This window comes from Bombus bifarius, unplaced genomic scaffold (assembly GCF_011952205.1).
Source record: "Bombus bifarius isolate JDL3187 unplaced genomic scaffold, Bbif_JDL3187 scf7180000007978, whole genome shotgun sequence".
NCBI lineage: Eukaryota > Metazoa > Arthropoda > Insecta > Hymenoptera > Apidae > Bombus > Bombus bifarius.
In genome coordinates, this window is record NW_022884363.1 from 3707548 (window position 1) to 3732685 (window position 25138).

General features: G+C 29.2%; 3 protein-coding genes and 1 pseudogene across 11 annotated transcripts; 3 read left to right on the top strand and 1 right to left on the bottom strand.

Annotated features, from left to right (window-relative positions):
* Positions 1–658: 658 nt before the first annotated feature.
* Positions 659–15040, bottom strand: LOC117204474 (protein phosphatase 1 regulatory subunit 12A). 9 transcript variants are annotated; one of them, XM_033441905.1, is made up of 22 exons: positions 14400–15040; positions 12235–12365; positions 11990–12108; positions 11740–11899; positions 11482–11626; positions 11277–11410; positions 11060–11205; positions 10417–10557; positions 10095–10177; positions 9908–10025; positions 9712–9820; positions 9287–9421; positions 8660–8842; positions 8272–8385; positions 7332–7515; positions 6940–7089; positions 6628–6826; positions 6438–6547; positions 6248–6320; positions 4212–4702; positions 3772–4095; positions 659–1399 (listed from the first exon to the last, which is right to left on the bottom strand). In XM_033441905.1, the coding sequence occupies exons 1-22, from the start codon at positions 14646–14648 to the stop codon at positions 1313–1315; spliced, it is 3585 nt and encodes a 1194-aa protein (XP_033297796.1). In that variant the 5' UTR covers positions 14649–15040; the 3' UTR covers positions 659–1312. The 9 variants fall into 9 exon arrangements, with proteins under 9 accessions (XP_033297796.1, XP_033297790.1, XP_033297788.1 ...); XM_033441899.1 differs by lacking the exon at positions 4212–4702 and adding an exon at positions 3073–3168 and having other exon boundaries at positions 6249–6320; positions 14400–15038; XM_033441897.1 differs by lacking the exon at positions 4212–4702 and adding an exon at positions 3073–3168 and having other exon boundaries at positions 6249–6320; positions 10417–10593; positions 14400–15038.
* A 417-nt stretch (positions 15041–15457) lies between these two features.
* LOC117204475 (ubiquitin carboxyl-terminal hydrolase 35) lies at positions 15458–19988 on the top strand. The gene is made up of 3 exons (XM_033441907.1): positions 15458–17091; positions 17281–17498; positions 17570–19988. Exons 1-3 carry the CDS (start codon positions 15614–15616, stop codon positions 18511–18513), a joined length of 2640 nt encoding a protein of 879 aa, XP_033297798.1. The 5' UTR covers positions 15458–15613; the 3' UTR covers positions 18514–19988.
* An 82-nt stretch (positions 19989–20070) lies between these two features.
* Positions 20071–22355, top strand: LOC117204479 (facilitated trehalose transporter Tret1-like). Its single transcript, XM_033441915.1, has 4 exons — positions 20071–20312; positions 20448–20710; positions 21021–21445; positions 21649–22355. Exons 1-4 carry the CDS (start codon positions 20282–20284, stop codon positions 22271–22273), a joined length of 1344 nt encoding a protein of 447 aa, XP_033297806.1. The 5' UTR covers positions 20071–20281; the 3' UTR covers positions 22274–22355.
* A 35-nt stretch (positions 22356–22390) lies between these two features.
* On the top strand, positions 22391–24362 carry LOC117204477 (annotated as a pseudogene).
* The last annotated feature ends 776 nt before the right edge of the window (positions 24363–25138 follow it).

The window sequence follows — 25138 nt, forward strand, 5'->3', positions numbered from 1 at the left end:
ACATCTCAATCAAGCCGAAAAATATTTGATAAAGATTGAACTACTTATCACAAATTGTACAAATGGACTTTTGTTTATATTTATACAATAATGAGCATTGTATACTGTGATGCTAGTTTCATTCAAACAATTTTCAAGTACAATAAGCACGTAGCTATATAATATAATGGAAGTACGTGTATATACTAAACAGTTACGCAGAATTGTTATTTAATAACAAACATCATTATGAAATAACTATTTCAACTTATCTTTGTACAATTTTTTACAATAACATTGTTAAAAAACATGTCACCCATACATTGTCATTTTTCCTTTTCTCATTACTTATAAATTTATAATTTTTATCAAAATTAAAATTTCATTACAAATATTTCTATTTAAAAAGTAAAGTCCTTTCTTTCAATCGAATACATTAAATTAGTTGTTAAATGTAACAACACAATTTGTTTGTTGATACCAATTAACTACATTATCTTTAACCTTTTTTATGTATTAAAAAATTTTAGTTGTTTGAATTATATTTCAATAACAACGAATTGTAAAATAATATTAAAACATACATTATTTACTGCATGAATTTTCTGCATTCTGTAAAATATGGCAATGATGGAAGGATTATAAATTGCAGTCTTCCAGGAAAGGCCACTTGAATAGCATGAAAATCATTATCTTAATTCACTTTTTTTTTTATTGTTCTACTTAATCTTGTAATACGCTACGAATGTATTCGCCTGCATTACAATTATGGAAACAAGTTTATACAATAAATTTGATATATATCTCTTACGTGTTTTTTGAAAGTAAAAAATTTTCTTATTTAATTCTAAAATGCCACGTTATTATTACCTATTACATATTTACAAAATATCCTTATAAAGAGTCAACATTAATAACGTGAATTCTTTAAAAAAAATTGTCATAAAGAACGTTTGTTTTTTATCAATTCGAACGAAGTACATTTTGCTTTACAAGCGCCGGCTCTAAAATGAACCATGAAATTTATCTTCGACAGGAAGAGTTACATGTGAGAAAGTAAAAATTCTAAGTCCTTTATAGTCGACTATTCACAATTCTAAGAATAGGAGCAATGTCTCTCTTCGCTCTTGGCACAGCCACGCGAGTGATTTGTTTGATAATAAATTAAATTACTAGCATTAAGAATAAATTCATCAATAATGTGATGATGTAATATACATTGTAAGAATACTAGCAATAATGATCATGATGCTTTATAGCTAAAACAATTCATTCAATCAATTGTAATGCAACATAAGAAACGCTAGACAGCCCTTTTTTAAGACCATTGGAGTTATTTGGATAATTTGCTGATTACTCTTATCAAGGCACCGTTTTCATCTTTTAGCCTCTGGTTTTCACATTTCAATTGGTCCATCACCTAGAAAAGAAGAAGGTAAAACTATTTTGTGTCATATTTAATTGTATTCCTTACTAAAAAGAAATTTTTAAAAAATAAAGAATGAAATACAAAGGCAATGCCATTATAGAGTGGGTCAAATAAATGCTCACAAAATAAGAAAAACAACTCAAACAAAACATGGGACACAAGCAAGTACCATTGCAACTGGAAATTTAGAAATGAAAACAATAAAACAATTAAGTGCATTAAAATCAAAGGAGTAGTATATATAAAATATAACAAGCGGATATAATTTTAATGCTATGTAAAAATTTTACACACATATAAGGAATAACATAATTAAATTAAAATATTGAATTATATTTTATCAATATCTTTTGAACCTTTTTAGAATTTATGTATTTATAATTTTAATAAACTGTTATATTTTAAGATCATGTGCAGAAATAAAAAGTAAAAGCGAAAGTAATTATTGCATGTAAAGCAATTTCTAATATATACCCCAATATCTTGGCTTGTTTAATACATATTTTTTATCTCCTGTTTCTAAGTTAATGCTCTTCCAATTGGATTTCTGGTTCTTATTGCATTCATAAATAACATTTATACCATTTTATTATGATTTTTAAAATAAATTATATCTTTAAAATAATGTAGAAAATATAAATATAGATTGTTTTTTATTGTTTGATGCAATCTTATATTTTAATTATTCAATTTTTTTCATGCATCTTACAAAATCTATTATTACAAATTTACTAGTAGACAATATATGAAGAGTGATATGTATAATATAAATCGGGCAATGAAATGTGAGTATCAAACAATACATAGTGCAATAAAATGTAACTTTACTCTGAACATGCTTTCTTAGGAAAAATGATACAGTTATGTATATAAATTTTTAAATATTCTTAAATGTTTATATTTCCACAAAGTTCAAAAATAGTACTCAAAAGTTACAAAAATATAGCCGAAATAAAAGTATTTGTAAGTTTTTTTTTTAAATTAAACTGAAATTTTAAAACAGTCCATGTTCTATGGATTAGAACTATAAGAATTTCATATTTCTTAAAAGTTTTACTATTTTAAAACATCTTAAATTATATAATTAAAAAATTTTGAAATTAGATTGCTTATAAGAGCTGTTTTTAGAACTAAAATAAAGGACAGGCTGCGTTCTTTAATTTTGGGAAATAATCTGATTATGTATTTGATATTTTAATTTCTATTGATGTAACATTTGTATTGGTACAAATGATTTAACAATAATAAGATATCTGTAAATTTTATTAAACGTTATTTTTGTAAGAATTTAGAAATATAAAAAAAATATATATATATGGAAATCAATAAAGATGCACATACTGTAAGTATCATTAGTAAAATAGAGAAAAACGTAGTCTTATATAATTATAGCATAATATCTATTAAAAAGATTTATACAAGCTTTAAATTTTTGTACCATAAGCTGTTATAGATTCTTAAAATGAAACTATTTTAATGATCACAATTACGCGTAGTATATTTTGCGAAGCTGTATTGTAAGATAAGTCAGTGAGCGACATCGTTTCAACATTTTAATATTGCGATCAGAACGTAAAAATCGTAAGTAATCAATTAATTAATTAATATTGTACATGGAATACGATGTACACTGTTAACGCAGATGCTGTCATTATGTCCTTTACCTATTTAGTAGTATTGGTGAGTTTGGATACGACGCGGGTAAGTGCCCGATTTTCGGCTTTCAATCTCTCATTTTCAGCTTTGAGCTTTTGTAATTGCTGTAAACAGTGAAACAATTAGCCTAAAATTCGCTTGTCTTATAAAAGCCCCACCAGACAATACTATGTACTCTACCATCATTTATACATTAATAATATCATTTTCAATTATTAGCCAAATGTATAGATAATGTAAACCACACAGACTATAAATAAAAAAATAAAGTAAGAAAAAAATACAAAGTGCCAATTAAAATCATTATATTGCGTAAATAATAAGCGTGATTATTTGATAAGAAGTACTAAAAATAGAAGCACCAAGAAATGGCAAATAAAGAAAAGCAATGCATTAAAAGCTGCTTATACTTCTTCAATTTCTCTCAAATTAACCACTCCAGAAATGCTGGCACCTTCCTCTGTATTTAGTTATAACAATCAAAACGTAATTGTCAAAAAATTGTAACGTGCATTTTAACTAAGATCATGTATGTAATCGAAAAATGTATAGAAATATAATGATACATAATAATTAATGTTAAAATGTTTCAAATAATTGTTTAATTAAAATAATTTCTTGATATATAATAATATCTGAAGATTATTTTTAGAGAACAATGTACAAAACAGTAATTAAAATGTAAAATAAAAGTCTTTAATTCTTACCTTCAATTCTTCTTCCATTTCTGACAATTTCCTTTCCATTGCTCTCCTTTCCCTTTTCTCAGTTTCAGATAGAACTGTTTTATTTTGAGCACTTTGTGCTTTGTCCAATAAATTTCTGGCTTCCTTTAATTGTTCATCTGACCGCCTAAGCTTTTCTTTAAGTCTTTCATTTTCTGCTTGAGATTCTTCATACAATTTTTTATAATCTAATTCACCATTTTCAGAAGTTGTAGACTTTAGTCTTACTGACATAGAAGGTGCTTCTGATGATAGTGATGATATAGATCCTAGCCTGTTAGATCTCCCAGTACGGTCATTTCCACTCTGTAAAATAAATCCAAACAAAGGAGATGTATATAATTAAGTTAAAATAACTTTTACAAATTTCATAAAAAAATATAATACATTTCTTTTTATAATATTTTAATATATTTTCTTACAATGTATCCTTCAGAACTGGCTAAGCTTTGCAAACTAGAACTTCTAGATCCAATATGAAGATCTAGTTTTGTTTTTGTTTTATTAAAGCTTTTTGTTCTCTGTGCTTGTAAATGATTATTTGGATTAAGATTTAAATAATTATAACTCGTAGAAGGTGGTAAACGCAAAGAGTTAATATTTATTGGAAGAGTTATACTTCCATATCCTGATGATGTTCCACCATATGTGGTGTATGGATTTTGATAATTCAAATTACTTGTAGAATTTGAATAAGGAGTTTTTCTAAATGATTCATTACTTTTTGTAGTTTTATTAAAAAAATTTGGTAATCCAATAGGATTTTCGTTAATACCTAGCAGACCTGAATAACTATTTTGATTTAAAGGAAATAATCCACTAATACTTCGTGATCTGTTTCCAAAAATTGAGTTTCCATTTGCTGATGCTTGAGCTCTTAATCCTGCAGCTGTTGTTGGTTTTCCTTGAGATCTTTTTCTATAGGATGACATTGTTTATAAAACTGATAAAATAGCTTTAAAAATCGTATTACTTTAAACTATTTTTATTCTTTAATTAAATATAACTTCTTTACATAGTATTTTTTAAAGAAAGATTGAAATTTTTTAATAATTTTATAATTTAATGTTAGATCACTTTGTCACAATATATTCAGATATAAAACGATCTAGTTCTAATGACAGCAAGTATTTGACTGACGTAGACTGGGTGGAGGAACTTAAGACATCAGCCAGTTTACTCTAAAGCATCAGTTTGGTATGCTATTTATAGGTCACAGGCATAAACCTACACTGTTATAAAGATTGTGTTTTTTAGAATAAATATATTTCACGTTTTACTTTTGAGATATTTTATAAATAATTAAATATTGTGAAATATGTATATAATTACTTTATAATTCCTATAGCTTTAATTATAATATATCAAATTATATTAGAAAAAATAATTTATCTATGCAATAATTTGTAAATATATACAAATTTTGCAAATATACTTTTGATGTTATTCATATCATAAATATAATGCAAACTATGTAATTAAAATAATTATATTTTTGTATTAAAAAATTTCGTATGTTATACAATATATATTACCATAAAATTAAACAAATTTGTTTCCTTTTATAAACAAATGTGTCCAGGACCATGCAAACAATAAATACATTCTTTCTCATCTATTCTAAATGTCAAAGTGCCATACTGTTGCAAATGTCAATAGAATATTTTTAGGTACTCTCAGGCTATGTTCATGATCAATTTTTTTACTTCTGTTTCTTATTTCGTTACTTCAAACAAAAAGACTGCTTATTTATATATTATGAAATATGTTGAAACATTTATATAAACAAATACTTAATTTGTTGCTATCTGTGTGCATTTAATATACGTCATGAATTATATTATTATTATATTATTATATACTATGTATACTAATGTAATAATTTCAATAAATTTTGATATATTTTAAAGATTATCTATTTATAAGAGGCATAGTGTGCAATGGAATAAATGATGCAAAATTATACAAAATAGTACGAAAATAATATATGATTATAAACATGATTTTAAATATAAAATTGAGAAATCAATAAAGTTACAGTACTTCTATATGTGCAATTGATCTTAATGCACAGTCTGACGAGATATAGGAGGATAAGAAATGGGAAACTATTTTTAACGAAGCATGCACGAATAGAGGTTAATCTTCCCAGAGACTAATCCCAAAATAACTCAAAACGTCTGTGCTTCATGAAATTGCGTTCATATTATAATAGTTATATATAATGCTTACTAATTCAAACATAGAAACAATGTTAAAGTAAAAATATCTTATTACATATAAGAATTCGTTTATTCTAATGATGAAGTAATAAAAATAGATAATTAAATGTTTTTTCATTCTTTTTGGTTAATATAAATAATTTTTAATTCAGATTTATAAAAGTAGAAAACTTGTCAAAATTTTTAAATGTTATTTATAATTCTAAAAAAATAATAAGGTAAAATTAATTTATTTACCTCATTGTGGTTAATTTTGGACTCATCATAATCTCCTCCAGCAGTTAAGTCTTGTTTCTCTGGATCGATTTCCTATAAAATATTCAGTTACTTAATTAACCTGCTTTATGTTAAACACATAATTTAAAAATATATAAAAAATGATAAACTCAAATAATTGAAATTAATGAAATAATAATTAATACTAACGTCCATATCAACATGGACAACGCCAGTAGATCTCCTTTTAGGTCTTCGTCTCCTTTGTATAACAGCTTGTGTAGCTTGTGCATTTCTACTATCATTTTCCTTATCTTGTTCTAAAACATATCAGCAGAAGTAGTATAAAAATTTTTATTTATATACTTAAACCTATATATGTAAGTATCAACGTGCATACCTTTATCTTCAGGTTGTTTTAACGATCGTCTAAGTGGTAATGTCACTGTTGTTTCTGCACTACTCGTTGCGATAGTTTCAACCGGAGCTGATGATGGTCTAGGTACACTTGTACCCGCTGAAGGTCTTCTCATATATGCTGTAGTAGTATCTGTATTAGATAGCGTAGTAGCTCTGTTATTAGCATCTTCTAGCTGGAACTAAGTAATACATTTTTTTCAATAATATAAAACTATATTACTACGGTATAAGTGTAATATGGATTATATCAAAATGTGAAAAAATTATTCATTAAATGATATAAACCACAAACCTTGCTTCCATTATCCACTTTCAATCTCCAGGAAGGTCGTCTTTCAGGTAAATTAAGTTCTTCAGAAGGTTTATTTGAAATTACAGTAGTAGGAGTTGCTGTTGTTATTGTAGCTGTAATCGAGGCTGTATTGCTGGTAGTGGTTGCAGGCTGAGTTATTTAAAAAAATATGAGTAAACAATTATAAAGCTTCCATTATTATTAAGAAATTTAGTATTTCATAAGTATTGCAGGTGTGCAAAATAAAACGTACACAATTATACATATGTTTATAAATTTACATAATAGTTACATATGGGATTAAAAAATTCTAGCACAATATGTACATCTTATAATAATTTAGTAGGATTTAGACATATTTCAAAGCCAAGGTAATGTATAAAGAGATTTACCTGTGTAGAAGATATTGTGGAAGGAATTTCATTGTTTTGTTGTTTCTTTTTTACTAATTGTTCTGCACTTTTGATTTCGTCCAATGTCACTCCTTGAGTCGAACGTCGAGTTTCTCTTACTCTTTTCGCGTGTGCTTTTCTTTGTGTTTCACTTTCCTCATCACGAACAGGAGGAACAAATGATCTAGACAGAAATTTACATTATATTGATAATTTACATTTTAATTATCTATACAATGTTTTCAAGTTTTACTTTAAATGTAACAAAAATTTAAAAAGCATTAAATATTACAATAAACATAATTTACAAGCAACACTTACAAATATCACATAAAACAATTATGCCTTTATTTTAACTTAAAACAACTATTTTGTTATTAATTATATCAATCACAACCATCTGTAAATATTACAGTCCTAAATATAATAGTTAGAAAATAATATTGTTTAATTGTACTTATGTTACGTGGATAAAATATATTTTGAAATATTCAACATGCCAAAATTTTATGTTTTTGTAAAATTAAGAAACAGTATGTCAATGAGGCACATGTTTCTTTTTTCTTTTTATGTCATACATGGTACTTTCGTGCACTTGAAGCTATGATCTTGTGTCACATCGGTAAATTTGCTGAGAAATAGATTTTATACAAAAAGAATGTACATTGAAAAATGTGATGCTACTTAAATGGCTGAGAAAATTAACTCTTATGTCTCAGTGGCAGTGTTTTTGAGTTTGAAATATTATCTTCACCAACAAAGACAAGGCAGTGGTTATTGGGACAAGTAATATTTTAGGATAAATATATGCAACTCAAATAAATAATTACACTGTAAAGCAAATTTTCATGCCACTGCCAATAATTTAATAATATATTATAAAATATGCAAAATCACACATTTCAAGAGAATCTTCTCAGGTCAAACATTAAGTACCCACTTGAAGAAATTCTTGAAGATATTTCCTGGACTTAGTTTGCTCCCTCCTGGTGTAGTGGGAGTTCCAGGAACTGCTACTGAATTGTTTGTAGCTGTAGCTTCCACTGGTTGAACACTACTCAGCCATATTAACAATGCACGTTGCAAATATGAATATATAAACTACGGTTTTAAATGTATTTTGTACATATTCTAGATCTCCAATAAGTGTTTGCAGTAATTAAGCTTTTAAAAACCTATCTTAGTTCTCTTGCATTTAGCAGATTCATTTACTGAGTTTCTAAATCTATTACTTTAGCTTAGAAATTATAGAAAAATACTTTATAAATGGCAGTTGCTTCCCTACATGAATTTGTTTAGAATAAATTTTTACTTTGTTTAATATTTACCTGCGTATTTGATTAGTTGGAATAGGACTTGTAGTAGTTGTTATTGTTGTGGCAGTCGTAGCTGTAGCTGTAGTAGTTGGCAGTGTACTTGACACTATTGTTTTGGATGTAGTTGTTGGTGAAAGTGTATTGCTTCCCTGTGGCAGTCTTGAGAGTTCCAAGTTTAATTTTGCTTCTTTTCTTCTAAAGTCAAAACAGTATAGTTGTTATATAATAGAAAAATACAATCTCATCTCAGTTATGTGAATTTTATAAAATCAGAATAAAGTTTAATATTACACTGTTTAAAAATTGTATACTGTGAAATACATAATACTGTGAGGTATACAATAAGATGGTTAATTGACGTTTAAGCCGTGCAAAAGCAGAGAATGCAAAAAGCTTACTTCGTACATTAATGATTGTAATATAATATGTTTATTATATGTTTATTATAATATTATAATATATTATTATAATATATACTGTTTATATATACTGTTAATATATTAATATAATATATACTGTTATAATATGTTTATTATAACAGTATATGGTACAACAAATACACAGAAATTTTGATGCAATCTTATGAAAAATTATACATATCGAAAGCATTAATATATATGATGTACGAAATATGCGCACCTGTGGGTTTCGCGTAGAGATGCAGAACGGGTCGTAGTATTCGTGTGAGTAGGAGTAGCTGCGTTGCAGCAATGGAGAGTAGGGCAAGAAAACGCCTTGATTCGAGCTCGTAATGCCAAGTACTGCTCATAAAACCTGCATAACATGCATCATGCCATGCACACAACTACTCTAATTTTCTATATGCATAAAGCTCAGAAGCTACTATATTTAATTTCTGACGTGAATAATTTGTTAAATGCTTGCAGATTCTGATATACAAAATAATAAACATAAATATAAATATGCAGAATTATAAATGATTATAATATGAATAATGTATATATGATAAAAAATGTATGTATATGTTAACGAAATTTGAATAATACAAGAAATTCCAAAATTGTAATATCACAAACAATGTATGTTAAATTCATCTAACTTACTTTTCATCCGTTTCAAAGCTATGCGTTCTTGTCAATACGACATCAGGTTCCGTATTAAGTTTGTTTGACATGGTTGGCGATTTAATAGTTTTATCCTTATCTTCAAGCCCTACGTATACATAAAATAGAAGATAGTAATAGTATATTATAATGATGTAAAACAATATAAAGTATTTTTATAATATTCATAACTTACTCGAAGACAAAGTTGCTTCTGTATTTTGTACCCTATTTCTGAAAGAGCCTGATCGCCGCCAAGATGGTATAACTCCTTCTTCATTATCAGTCTGTTGTTTTGGAGGCATTATTGGAGCCTAAAAGAATCAAATTGTAAAAATTGATAACCAAAAAAATATATTGTTCAATTCGTATATAAATATTACCTGATTAGGAACTTTATTAGCATCGATAGGAGGCGAAATATTACGCGGGGCTGTTTCTTCTCTATTTGCTCTATTTTTCTTTTCTGTAAAGTTAAATTAAAATGAATATAATGTAAATCAAATTAATTTTACATTATCTCTTTAAGAAGGAAGGACATCAATGGAATGTGCATCCATTTATTTCAATGGAATAGTATTTGTAATAATCAAATCTTAAAGTATTATTTTCATTATGAAAAGGAACAAGAGAGATCTTATAATATGTACATGCAACAGAATGTAATTTTAAGAGTATAAAAACAGTCTTACAGACAAAACTCACCATCATCTGTAAGACATGGAGAGTGGTTTGATTCGTTAGACTTATCAGATTGATTGGAGTAAGTGGAAGAATGTGAGTCTGAGCTAGTCTCAGATTCACCTTCACCATCACTCTCTTCCATATCTGTTTCACGTGTCGCTTCTGTCCATGCAGCATTGTTACAAGAAATACAAATTGCTGTTAAGGTAAGTAAAATAGACTTGCAAAACTGAATAGTGCGTAATATATTCTTCATAAGAAACTATTCCTACCTACATCAGCACTTCTCAATCATTTGTAAATAAATTTAAATAAATCTCTGAATTTCTCAAAAAAGAAAATGTCTAAAAATTTAATAAAATTCTTATTTTATCAAAACATCTGTATATACAAAATGATTGAGAAATACTAGGTTTATTTGCTTTAATTCACAGAGTGCTCTGGTAGTATTACTCTGCCACACATTTTTAAATGAAATTGTAAGTAACAAATTACAAAACATCTTTTTAAATACATCTTTTCTACACAATAATATCCATAGAATATCTAAGTTTAGAAAATCATCACCATTTAGTAACAAAATCAAATAATTTGCCAAAATGTTTAAATATAGACATGCAAATTAGCAAACCCATATAAGTAATATAAAGGGAACAAAACATACCAACATCACTATTTGTTCCAGTACTAGAATCTTCTTTATCAGACTGAATTTCTAATTCGACCTTTTTAACTTTATTTGGCGTCTCTTCTTCAAATGTTTCTACCGATTCTTGCATAGTTATAGTATTTTCGTTATTTGTTGATACACTGCAATATAATAATTCATACAATAAATGAATTTTTTTTGTACATGATTATTAATTGTTTATAGTACAAACCGTTTCTTTGGTATAGTTGGCTGTTTCTTATTAATAATTTGTGGATGGTCTTTCATTAATAACTGTTGTTTTGCTTTTAATTCCTCCAGGGCTGATAATATAGATGAATCAGCAATGTCAAATGCAGTTTGATCCTATCAATGTAATGTTATGAAAGAGACAATTTTGGTTATTTAAAATATAAAACAATTTTAATATATCTTACAGCATAATTCTTAATGTCCATATTACAAAAATTTTTCACTAGAAGTTCACAGGCTTCTAATTGTCCCCAATGTGCTGCAGCATGCAAAGGTGTCCAACCATCAAAATCTTGAGCATTAACATCACACCTAGCTTGCAGTAATATTCTGAAATATCAGTGCTAAATTCAGTATATAACAAATAATAACTTTATCTAACATTTTTCTTTAAATATTTTTTTCTCTAATAGTTTATTCTAATAGAATCTGGAGACTCTTACTCCATAACGTCAATGTAGCCTTTAGCAGCAGCAACATGAAGAGCAGTGGCTCCTGATTTAGGATGGATTGAATCCTTGCCAGCTGCTCCTGATTGCCATGCTCTAGCATCATTTAACATTGATCTTTCTTCTTCACTTCTGGCTTGATCACAGTCTATGCCTATAAACCAAATTACAAAATATATAATTTTATAATAGTACTTGAATGATTACTATGTTTTTTTTATAGAAGATAATTATAAATACAAACCAGCTTTACTTATATGTTGTTGCAGCATATCTTCCATTTCAACACTTTCAGCAATATCAAGAGCTAGTTGACCATCATAGTTAACTGCTGCTAAATTACATCCTTTCTCTATTAAATATCTGTAAAATTATATTCTTTTATTTAAACAAATTTCTGAAATTTATTACTATATTATAATTATTAAAATGTTTAAATCATTAATAAATCATTAGTATTTTCAATATCAAAGTAAAAGCAATACTAACTTAGCAATAGATATAAATCCACAAGATGCAGTTGCATGCAATGGTGTCCAGCCTTCATTATCTCCACAATTGATATCAGCTCCTTTTTCTACTAAAAATTCGACCATATCCAGATCATCATTGATACATGCCTATAATTAAAATATTGTGACTCCTTTTAGTTAAATAAATTATAATTATAGAAATGGTAAAATATCTTAAAGTATAATATTTAACACTAACAACAGGATATGCAAAAAGTTACATAAATATTAATAAATACAGCTTCCAATAATATATTTACAAATACTTTTAAAGGTTAAACAGAAAAAGCAGGGAAAAAGGAAAGACAAAAATTTATTATTAATTTAGCCATAAGTTTTATAATATTTAAGTATTTCATATAATTGAATTCTGTGTTACATCTAATAGTTATAAATAATAAATTGTCTAATTGAAATTTAATGAAAATTAGAGGATGATGTCATATGTAGATTAAAAAGGACATTATGTATCATAACATTTTAAGACAGAGGACATAGAATACAGATGCTGCAGCCTCTGACTTCTAACAGAGAACTATAAATAGCATTTGATGCCTGATGTATTTTCACATTCTATTTTCGCAAATCCATGAAATGCCTAAACTTCCTCTTACTATCAGACTTAAATAATAGTAATAAATGTGATATATTTCATCTAAAATAATTTATTATATATGTATGTATATATATGTACTTTTTAAGGTTAAATCATGTTTGTTATAAGTATATATAAATGCTTTATGAATGATTCTGGCTGAGTTTAGTAATTACATAACTTTGATACAATTCATTCAGTGAAACTTATAAACTGAATTTAATTCAGCAATAATATGAACAATAATCAAAGAACTTCTAAATAGTTATAATAATTTTGTTATAATATAAGTACTATTTGTCTAATAGAAATTTTATTTCTTATTGACATTATATTTAAGTGACAGAATACATTCTCACTCAGAAATATGATATTAATCATTTTTTCAGTACGTGATATTTATCTATTTAAATCATTAGAAAAAGATTTGAATTTCATACATACCTTTATTATAATTCGAGATTTTAAGTTTGTAATAAGATTTTAATAAATTAACTTTTTCTCTATTTTTTACACTGTGTATACATAATAAAAATTCACACACATATATATATAAAACATTACTTTTTTATAATATTAATATTAAACATTTTTGTTCATTGTAGGAATATATTTATTTTATTTTCCACAAAGTTATTTTTAACTTTATCTTAATTTCAATATATTTTAGCAATCTTGATAGTTTATAGTTGCACCTTGATATATTATTAATAACTTATAAACTAATATGTTCAAGTTACTTGATTAACAAAATAAATTAGATATGAACAGCACAATATTTACATTATTAATCAATATTTTTAAAAGAAACATTCCCAATTTGTGATATAAAACATATGCTCATTTATAAAATATCTAAGATTAAATTTTAGCATGCATTCTTCTTTGTGGTTTTAAATTTTATTTACATAGAACTAATTTTTTATTTGGTATTTGTGATATTAGATTAACTGTTACGTGTATAATTGTTATAAATTAAAAATGAAGATTAAATATAACAGAAATAATTTTATATATATTATATACATTCATTAAAGATAAGATAAGATATTTTTCAGTTGTATTTACTTTCTTAACTAACTTTTTACTTAATTAACTTTTATCAATGAAATATTTAGATAAATCCAAGCGCAATAATTTTGTTGATTTTTAAATTCATTTTCTATATACATAAACAATAGTCGTATAAGGGTGGGGATGAACAGTTTTGTCGAGTGTTATCAGAGGGAGTAGTTGTATGGCTTGAATTGCAAGAGATAGCGGAAGCACATACTTTGTGGTAGAACTACATCTGCATTTTTATCCTATTATTAAATGTGACATTGTAGGTATGAAAGAAAATTTGATCGATTACGCTTAAATTAGACAGCTGGAACATGTAGTAGCCATCTTGCATTAAGAATTAAGATTGAGGGGGGAAAACATGAGGAGAAAGCAAAACTGGGAGAACTCATTGTCAGTCGAGTTTGTTGTTGTGGACGTAATCGTATCGGAATGAAATCGTGCCATATAAACAAAAGTGTAAAAGAGTAATCGAAGAATTTTACTTGATGTAATGCTGTGAGACCATCAACATTTCCGGTGTTGATATCCGCCCCCTTTTGGAGTAAACGTACGACCTCTTCCTTGTCGCCTGCCGCGCATGCTGCCAAGAACACACAATCCGCTGAGAATTTAATTTTTCGTGCGACCTGACGTGGTTGAGTCGGTTCACGATTTGTTTCGGACTGTTCCCAGCGTTTGAGCTGTTCAGCCCTTTTAAATAGGGCTGAGCTCGAACGACTTTCGAGAGACATTGCCCGAAAACACGCACGACTGCACTCAAGAATCTTATAACCACTTCGCACACAGTCTTTTCTTCTCTTTCTTTCTCTTCTTCTCACTCTCTCCTTCTCTACTGCTTTTAGATCTCCACTTCGCCGAGGCCACTTCACTTCAGTTCACTTTGCGTGATTCGACACGCTGAAATGATCGTTTTCCACTTCTTACCTCCATATACAACTTAATCGCGGATCGCGTGTTTTTCCACTAAGAAAAATATACGTTCAAATTCGTTCTGACGGACTACGAAGGGAGCGGTCGGTCGCCTTCACCAGACTCAGTTACAGGACGGCTAGATTCGCGTGCTCTTTGCTATTCTTGGCCGTCCCGTACCGTGCGAGCTGTGTCGAAACCAGCGAAACAACCTGTAGTGTAGCCAACATTTTACGCTCTCATGTTTCTAGCGTTTCTTTTATTCTTCTATTACATGTAATTTATCATTAATATTTTCAATAATAATAGTATACTAAGAACAGCACTGTAAAATGTATTTCTACATGTAAATAGAAATAATGGAACTATATACAATTACAAAATTGTAAACATAATGGTACTATGTATAAAATGTTTTCATATATTTTATTGATTGTTTAGTCTTTAATATTAAAATCTATCTTAATAGAACAAAACAAACAAAAGAATATTTAAATTTATAAATCTATAGCATCATATAGATAAATAATCGTTTAAATAAATCATGCAAATAAATAGTTTTAAAATAAAAAGTAAACATTAATCAGGTACGTTGCTTTGATTTTGTGTCGTAGGCATAGTTACTTTTCCTGTTTTGAAGTTGACATTTGCTTTTTTATCTTTCTAGGGCCATGAAATCATTTAGATTTTCGTGAAAGTCATTCTTGGTTGAGGTTAATAATAGTTCTTGCTAAAAATTATAAGCGAAACAGCTTAAAGTGGTGTTAAAATAAATAATTTGTGAACAATGAATACCGAACAAATCCTCGAATACGACATTAAACAATGTTTAAAATTGATAACAGTTGGTAAAGATATAGACGTTACTGAAGGATGGACCAGACTTAAAAAATTAGAAAGTGAGCCCATATATGAACAGTTAAATAATTATGAGACTATTTTACGAGAGATACTCAACGATGAGATAAGAAATGTACAAGAAATTCCAAAGATCATGATTTGGTTTTCAAAATATTTAATGGAAAAACCATTTTCTATTCATCCAATATCAAATGATGTTGCAACAATGTTAAGGAATACAGATATCAGTGATATGTCTCATCTGACAACGATACTTCAAGTATTATTAGAGCACAGTATCTATTTACCAGACTCTGTGAGTCATTCGAAACTCTGTGAAACAGTTGTTATTAGTTTATCTACTTTTGTAATGCCATGTGATCCAAAAAAAATTTCTGAATTCAATGACAATGCTACTAAAGTACAAAACTTCCTAAAAGTAGTAAGGTCAAAGTCTAAGAATATTGAAAATGATAACTTAATTTTCATATGTTTGCAAACATTGTATAGAATAATATCTGATACAAAACAAAAACAAGATCCTGGGCCTGGTTTGGCTGCTGTATTACAAGTGGTAGAACCTTCTATTATACCACAAGCTGTTAATTGGATTCTTTCAGAATCTCAGTCTGATGCCCAACTAGCTCAAGCTTTAAAAGTTTTATGTAGTTGGCTTCCAAAATGGATAGGTGATCGACTTAGTATTTGGATTATGGAGTTTATACTTGGCTTAGAAAAACGGCACAAATATTCCATACTTATTGAAGTCACAAAAGCAAAACTTGATGTAATGTTTCGTGCTTTATCAGTACCTGTATTTCGTCAAAATGCTTCCATAATTATATTTTATATATTAAAAAGACAAGGATCTCCATCCTTGTTTCAAAATATAGTAAGAAACACACAAATGGTGATATCTTTTTTTCTAATGAAAGAAGATTCTGAATCAAGTAAAGAATGCATACAAAATTTGGTTGATATCATGAAGATACTTACATTAAGATTTTCAAATCAGCGTGTCTGTAATAATTTGGAAAGTAGTTTTCCAGTACAGCCACGAATGCATATTGTTAAAGAAGTATGGAATGAACATGTTTGGGTAGATGAGATGGAAGAGATTGAACCAATAATTGAATCACCAAAAACACATTTGGGGAAAGTTGGACTTTCTAATCTTGGAAATACATGTTATATGAATAGTGTATTACAAGCATTGTTAATGACTAAACAATTTTGTTACGAAGTATTAATGTATAAACCTATGAGCAAAGCTGATGATCAAGTTGTACTTAAAAAGTTGCAAAATTTATTTGCTTTGTTACTATATTCAAAGAGGATTTCCTTGGCACCAACTGAAATTTTATTGGCTTCACGTCCTGCTTATTTTCTACCAGGCCAACAACAAGATAGTTCAGAATTTCTCTGGTTAATATGTTGCTACTAATTTAATGTTTATTTTTTATATTAAAATAATATTTTATAATTATTATTTTGATAATATATATTACTAGCAAATTATTCCAATTATAATATTATAAGCAAATTTTTCATATTAAATAATATATTTATGATGAAATATGTTTAATTAAAATACTATATTGTGTTTTTTAACAGTCATCTTTTAGATCTTTTACATGAGCAAGAAAAGTCAACTACCATAAATGTTGAAGCTAATAATTCTAATCTTAAATACAAGGATGATAGAGAGATAAATGATATTTCATCAATAAGCGAAGAAGGAGCTAGTATTAAGCGCTGGACAACTGAAGAAGATTTAAGTGGAAGTATTGTATTAGAAAGAAAAACACAATCATTAGCAGATTTTACTCAAGGTAATCTTTTTTAAAGTAACGATATTATTCTAAGATTTAGTATTAACTTTATATTTTTGTTTTTATTGCAGGAGAAGATTTGGCACAAGTACAACAACTTAGTGATTCACATTCAGATTCCACAGATAGTGGAATACAATCTGTAGGTGGGGAAGATACAAATACACAAGTAGCTCTTGTACATAGAGTATTAGGTGGAAAATGTAAAATCACGTATCAGTGTGCTCAGTGTGATACTAGTTCTCATAATACAGATAAATTTCGTGATTTACAATTGTGCTTCCCAGAAGAGATTCAAGAGAATCAGGAAGTTTCTGTACAAGATCTCATCAATTATTATCTTACACCAGAGAAATTGACTGGTGAAAATAAATATCGTTGCGATAAATGTATGAAATTATGCGATGCACAAAGAATCATAAAAATTTTACATGCACCAACATATTTAATTTTAATATTAAAACATTTTCGTTATGATTTCGATACCAGATTAAGAACGAAATTACGCCATAAAGTGATGTATAATGAAACTATACAAATGCCAGTATCTACACCACTGTGCACATCTACAGAAAGTTATCAGTTGTATGCCGCTGTTGTTCATTCAGGTTATAGTATGGACTATGGCCATTATTTTACTTATGCTCGCGATTCTAAACAAAACTGGTATAAATTTAATGATAGTTATGTTTCACAAACGACGTTTAATGATTTTAAAGATCTGAAACCACCAGACACACCGTATATATTATTTTATGAAAAAAGTGTGCCGTTTGAAGGACTTTATGACGAAGATAAACCTGAATTATCGACATTAAGTAAACATTTACAAGAATTGGTGGCAAACGATACTACAGCTTATATCGAAGAATTGAGGCATCAAGCCGAAAAACCTCAACGCGGACGACATAATTCAATGTTATTTCGGAAGAACGAGAATTCCGATGATGAAAACCCTCCACCTAGTAACTGTCGGGGTGCAATTGATATGCCTGCGAGTCGTTTCCTTTATTAAGTTATTTTAACATTTAAATATTATATTCTTTTATAAAATTAATTGAATATTCCAGGTAAATTTGTAATACATTTTCCTTATGTTAGTAAGAAAAACAGAGTTCCTTTATAAGTACAGTGCTATTATACCAATTGGTGTAAACTCATTCAAGAACGGTATTGTATTGAGAAAATTTCTACATATTTGTTTGCTGTCGTTCAAACTTTCTCAACAAACTTTCTGATATACGTTGTTGCTGTATATGTCTATATGTTTAGGACAAATTTGTATATGATTGTATATTTCGCAATTGTTTTTAATATTTAAATAATATATCGAAAAAAATTGTTAACATTAATATTGCAATATTAAAACATTGTAAAGTATATATAATGAGTATTCGCGAATAGTACTTAGCACTTGTTTCTTACAAGTTTGAAACAGTCTTTTTAAAAAAACAAAATGTCAATGAATCAGTTCATAAAATTACGAAAAGAAGAATTATTACATTGTTATTATTGGAAAGTGTATTATAAAATTGTGATGGAAAGAGAATACAAACTCAGTATTTTATAAGAAGTTTAATGTAATTGGCTGTGTTTTTACATAGTGTATGCATACAGGAAACAGTATTTACGTAATATTCGAAATACTATCAATTTTATAATCATACTTTTGTCACGTTTTCGCACACAATGATTTGATATCAACTTGAACAAATGCCTTTTGTCATGTAAAAAACACACGTGTTATGTGTTAAACAATTTTATATTAACATTCATTCTGGCTTCTAACATTCATTATTCGTAAATTGCTAAATATATTGTACATACATTTATAACAGACTTGACAAATGGTAGTTGTATTTACATAATTGTTATAAAATTAGTCAATGGGTTTGAATTTCTGTTAGTTGTGGTTAGAATTGTAAAATTAAAAGAAAAGTATAAGAATAATAGCAGCTATATCATTGTAAATATATATATTTTAATTGTAATTATCTTAAAGAGAAAAACTCCAAGCATTACAAATCTGTGATAAATTTATACTGTCAAATTGATATATTAATTTCTTAGCTCAGTATTCAACAGATAAAAAATACACTATCTATCTTAATTTATAATTGACATACTGTAGTGTACAATATTTACTAGGTTTTATGTATTTATAAATTTCTTTAGACTGGGCATGAATAAATTATTCAAAAATATCCTTTTGTTGTAGACTTAATAAGTTGTATTTATTGCTCATTTAATATCTGTTGTTCTAGAAAACAACGTAAAGAGAATACATGAATATTATGTCTACTTACAGGGTAAAAAATAAACATTCGATTAACATTTTATCGCATAATTATATTGTAATTATTAATGAGATTATTTGCGTGTGGTGCAGCCATTTTCTGTTCATTAGTTTAATAATATAGTAATGTAAATTACGTGTGAAAGACTCACTAAACTATAGTTAGAAATAATAAAACGATAACCTACGATCAACTGAGGCACATGATTTTTTATTATCCTACTACGTATTTTTATTTTACTGATATTAGAAAACGCATAAATTGTCAATATTTAATTTACCGTAATATTGGCATTGCAATGATTTTATCTCGACGCGCCGCGTCATAATTGAAGATATATCCTGCTTGATAACAACGTACTCATTCAGTGATTAAGAATACATTACACGGATTTCACAAGAAACCATCATCTGCAACATTCTAATTGTTCAACCGATCTTTTAATGCTGAATTATCCATTTGTTTTGTGAATATCTAATTGAAACCATGAAGAAAGTGTACTTAGCTGTCTTTGCTAGTAAGTTGTGTCAAATATGTATATTATTATATTGTTTTTTTATCTTTATTCAGTGAGATTAACTTGTTAAAACATTAGAGAAAAAGTAAAAATATAGAATTTCATACAGAAATATTTCTAATCGATGATTACTAGGTAATCTAGGCATGATATCGTTTGGTCTATTCTTTGGCTGGTCATCACCTTCATTGTCTCTTCTATTGCAAGACGACAGTCCTATACCATTGACCGTGCAGCAGGCTGCATGGGTATCATCTATTTACACTCTGGCTTCAGCTGTGGGATCGGTGCTTTGTAGTTACGTTGTAAATGTAATTGGCAGGAAGACGACTCTAGCTTTCGCTGCGATACCAGGGGTGATAGGATGGATGATGATAGCTCTCGCGACATCGGCATGGGTAACTTATTAATATATTTCTACTACACACAGAAGCAACAGTGAAAAAGAAAATAAGGGATACGATTTTCAATGTTACGTTCAATGTAATCTTTTAATTGATATAACTCCACAATTATTTTGCGAATTCACTGTTTGATTTCTGTCAGATATGGCTAATGCTTTAAGCCATGCAAACAGATATGTGTCGACTACCGGTTTCAATCTGCAACACTAGAACCGATATAGGCTCGATACTTTTCTTATCAAATATTTTAAAGTACGTATATAAAACTGTCATTATTGACAAAGAACTCATTTTTATTCTCCAGGAATTGATTGCAGGCAGATTCGTTTGCGGGTTAAGTAACGGATTTGGATATATATGCGCTACTATGTATATAGGTGAAATTTCACCAGCTAATATAAGGGGAACATTAACGTCCACGTTAACTGTAGCTGCGAAATTTGGTCTGTTCGTTGAGTGGGCAATAGGCCCGTTTCTCTCTATAAGAAATCTTGCACTCGCATCATCATTGATACCGATCCTTTTCTTTGTCTCTTTGATATCGTTACCAGAATCTCCGTATCACTTGATGCGTCGTGGGAGAAATCAGGAAGCAGTAACGTGTCTTATGCAATTAAGAGGAGCCACGGATGTTTCCAAAGAAATGGAGATGATCGAGAAATCCATTAAATACGACCTATCTAATAACACCGGATTATGGGAATTGGTCAGCGTCTCGGGAAATCGGAAGTGCGTTTTTATTTCATAATTGGCAAAGTTGTAACAAATTTTCAGGGAAAAATAATTATTGAACCTTTGTGAGATCTGGTAGTATACGTAATAAGAAAATAAATCTTTAAGATATTGAATCATTTTGAAAGTTTCTGTAGAAACAATTAGGATATAGCTCGATGAGCTAAAACTAAATGGCTCAAATTTCTCTTGTTTTGTAGAGCGTTGATAGTTGTGTTGGGTCTTTTTGTAATTCAACAGTGGAGCGGAAGCTTGGCAATACTTTCGTACGCCGAATTAATTTTTAACGCGACGAAAAACCAGCTTCAAGGTAAATACTTGACCATGATATTGGGTGGCGTACAAGTGATGTGCGCTGTGATGAGCGCGTCTATAGTGGATCGGTACAGCAGAAGGACTTTGCTTCTAATTTCTACGTCCGGCGTTACCATCTCCACCTATCTCATTGGTTTATTTTTTTGCCTTCAATACATCGAAATGGACATTAGTGAGATCACCTGGTTGCCAGCTGCTGGATCGATACTTTATATCGTCACGTATGCTTTCGGCCTGGCCGCACTTCCGTTCACTATGATGAGCGAAGTTTTCCCTACGAACGTTAAAGCGCTGGGCAGTACGATTGGAATGCTGTGCTGCAATTGTTGCGCTTTTGCCGTAACCTTATCTTATCAAAGTATCGTGGAACAAAACGGCATATACGTCGCGTTTTGGCTTTTTTCTTCGATCACTGCTTTAGGCACCATTTTTATATATTATTGCGTCCCGGAGACGAAGAGGAAAACATTGCAGGAGATACAAGAGCAGTTGCATGGATATAAATTGTAATAAAAGTTGTAAACATTTTTTTTATTGTACATTGAAATTATCATGGAAATATAAATGCAATTAGGATAAAAAAATCATGCATACAAATTTTTTAATCCATACACAAGATTCTTGTAACTCGAAATAATGAAGAAGATACATTAATGCTATATTATAAAAATTTAGTTATATGACAAAATGTCAGTGAGGATTAGAACAATTATGATTCAGTGAGGTAGTTAGGAACATTTTGTTATCTCTTGAAAAACAGTAATTATTTTTTTTTTCTTTATTTGTTCGATTCACGTTAGGGAATCCGCAGTTTATATTTCAGAAAACATGGCGAGCGGAACATATATTCGATCGATAATAGTAGGTACGTAGTTCTATTCTATATTTGACGTATCATACATGTGGTTCGATATATCCAATCATTTTCTTGCAGTGAATATACTTACGCTTAATCTGGGCATTCATCTTGGATGGACGCCCTGGTTGATAGAAAATTTGGAGAATGCAAATTCGTCACTGAATGTAACGATCGACCAAATAACCTGGATCGCCTCAATCCCACAAATTGGGGATTTAATTGGTGGATTCATAGTATTTCTTGTGGGAAACCACATAGGCAGGAGATCCATGCTATTCTGCTCTCTAATACTGCTTCTCTTTAGTTGGATGATGCTTCTTCTGTATGACACAGTTTTGGTATAACTATCGAACAAGACACTTTTTCATTGAACGTATAATAATTATTTCTTCAAGATAAATTTTTTTTTCATATTTTATCGATAAATTTAAATAATCATTATTTTCAGGCAATTTATACAATACGAGCAGTCATGGGTATTAGTGCAGGAATGTGTTTCCCATTAATATTGATATATTTTTCCGAGATAGCGCTAGTGAATCATCGTGGTATGGTTACTTCCAGTCAGGCTTTTTCAATGAAACTTGGAGTTTTATTAATGTACATACACAGTGCTTTCGTGCCGTCAAAAAACACATTTATTTTTCCAACTACGCTAGTTGTTCTTTCGGGACTACTTTTGCTGACTGTGCCAGAAACGCCATATTATTTGGTGCTCCATAAAAATTACAAAGAAGCAAAGAAATCTTTGACGCGACTTCGGCAAACTTTTGAAGAGAAGGAAATACAAATGATCGTAAACGATACGGAGAACTGCGTGGCGAAATGCAAATGGAAGGACTTATTTCTCGTGTCAAACAATCGAAAAGTGCTTCTCGTTGTTACTTCCATCGTCGTCACGTCTCAATTTTCTGGCAATGCTATAATCTTGGCTTATATTAACGACATCTTCATTGCGTTCGGAAAAAAATCAAGCATGAAGTACGTATACTTTTAAGTTTAATCATCTGACGTGTCTTTGTCGAATATGCGATTTAAATATTATTTTATAATCATGGAGAATGTATAAATATATTCGCGTTAATAATTAGAGTCCATGATCTAAGAATTATGTTTTATTTATGTTGTACAGACTCTTAACTAGTTGTACAGGAACAATCGGATGTGTGAGTACCGTGTGCACCATGTTGCTAGTAGATCGTATGGGTCGCAAAACTATCTTCCTTGTATCGGTTATTGGAGGTGGGATATCTAGCTTCATCATAGGGACATGTAGTTTTCTTTTGGAGAAAAATTATCACGTGGACGTTGTAAGTAGTATCGCAGTAATCGGTATTTTTCTCTTCGCATTCATGACATCTTTGGGTCAACCGTCCATCATGTATGTTCTTACTTCCGAACTTTTCGCCCCGAATGTGAAAATGTTTGGTGCTGCGTATCAATCATGCTTGAGTACTATTTGTCTGTTCATAGTCAGTAAAATGTTTGGCATTGTAATGAAGGAGATCGGTATGTACGTGATGTTCTTTGTATTTGTGGGTTTTACCATTATAAATGTTTTGATTATCGCGTTTCTACTACCTGAAACGAAGCGAAAGACTTTCAGGGAGATTCAAGACATTTTAGGGAATAAAAAGTCTGCCTCTGTGTATGTAATTCAATTTCGTAATAATACTTCGTTAAGTACAGAATAATGTCTTATTCGGCGCTTACAATTTCATCTTTAAAAATATTTTTCAAGATCCCAGGTTGTAACATAATAAAGGGAAGGTGTTCTAAGGGAAGGCTTGTTTCACAGAGTAGTGCAACGTTACATGCCTGAAACATGTTTTGCATACACGGCTAGCACAAGCCACTTTGTTACCGTGTTCCCTTGCAATTAAATTTCATCATATAAGCAACTTCCGCTTCTCTTTAGTTTCTAACCTTAATAAAGTCTATTAAAAGTTTCGCGAACATCGTTCACTGAACATAATGGATTGAAGATTACGTACAGTTCATTAAAAAGAAATATTTCCAATATTCATACTTGATCTTTATTTGATAATTAAACGAATTGAATAATTGATACACAAATATAATTTAATGCCTGACTTTATCACGTACATCTTGCAACCTAGCTAGGTTATTAGATTGCATAAATTGCAGTCTGATCCATACAGCTTGTTACTACTGAGGCTTAGCGTATATAAACCATTACTACTGATAGTGATCTCGGACAATGGTCAGACGTAATACGTATCTCACGTGTAATTATGTAATCTACAACCAACTGTTACACCGTGATTTCATGAAAATATTTGATTATTTATAAATAAATTACTTTATATATTGATAAACATCGTAGTTATTATACATGCATGGAAGTAATTTTCTGTTTGATAACAAATGTTTATTTTGACAGAGTTTTCTGTTTATTCACAAAAAGAGGAACACCAAGTAATGCAGGAAGATACATACGTTGTTTCATAAAACTCCATGAAAAAATTAACAATAAACTAAATAAATGTAATGAG

Excerpts from the sequence above, each read along its gene's own strand:
- LOC117204474 (XM_033441905.1), bottom strand. The coding sequence starts at position 14,648 with ATGTCTCTCGAAAGTCGTTCGAGCTCAGCCCTATTTAAAAGGGCTGAA. Across the intron at positions 11,900-11,989 it reads ACAACATATAAGTAAAGCTG|GCATAGACTGTGATCAAGCC; the intron begins GTTTGTATTTAT and ends TTTGGTTTATAG. Across the intron at positions 10,026-10,094 it reads CTAATAAAGTTCCTAATCAG|GCTCCAATAATGCCTCCAAA; the intron begins GTAATATTTATA and ends TGATTCTTTTAG.
- LOC117204475 (XM_033441907.1), top strand. The coding sequence starts at position 15,614 with ATGAATACCGAACAAATCCTCGAATACGACATTAAACAATGTTTAAAA. Across the intron at positions 17,092-17,280 it reads GATAGTTCAGAATTTCTCTG|TCATCTTTTAGATCTTTTAC; the intron begins GTTAATATGTTG and ends GTTTTTTAACAG. Across the intron at positions 17,499-17,569 it reads ATTAGCAGATTTTACTCAAG|GAGAAGATTTGGCACAAGTA; the intron begins GTAATCTTTTTT and ends TTTTTATTGCAG.
- LOC117204479 (XM_033441915.1), top strand. The coding sequence starts at position 20,282 with ATGAAGAAAGTGTACTTAGCTGTCTTTGCTA. Across the intron at positions 20,313-20,447 it reads GTACTTAGCTGTCTTTGCTA|GTAATCTAGGCATGATATCG; the intron begins GTAAGTTGTGTC and ends GATGATTACTAG. Across the intron at positions 20,711-21,020 it reads CTCTCGCGACATCGGCATGG|GAATTGATTGCAGGCAGATT; the intron begins GTAACTTATTAA and ends TTTATTCTCCAG.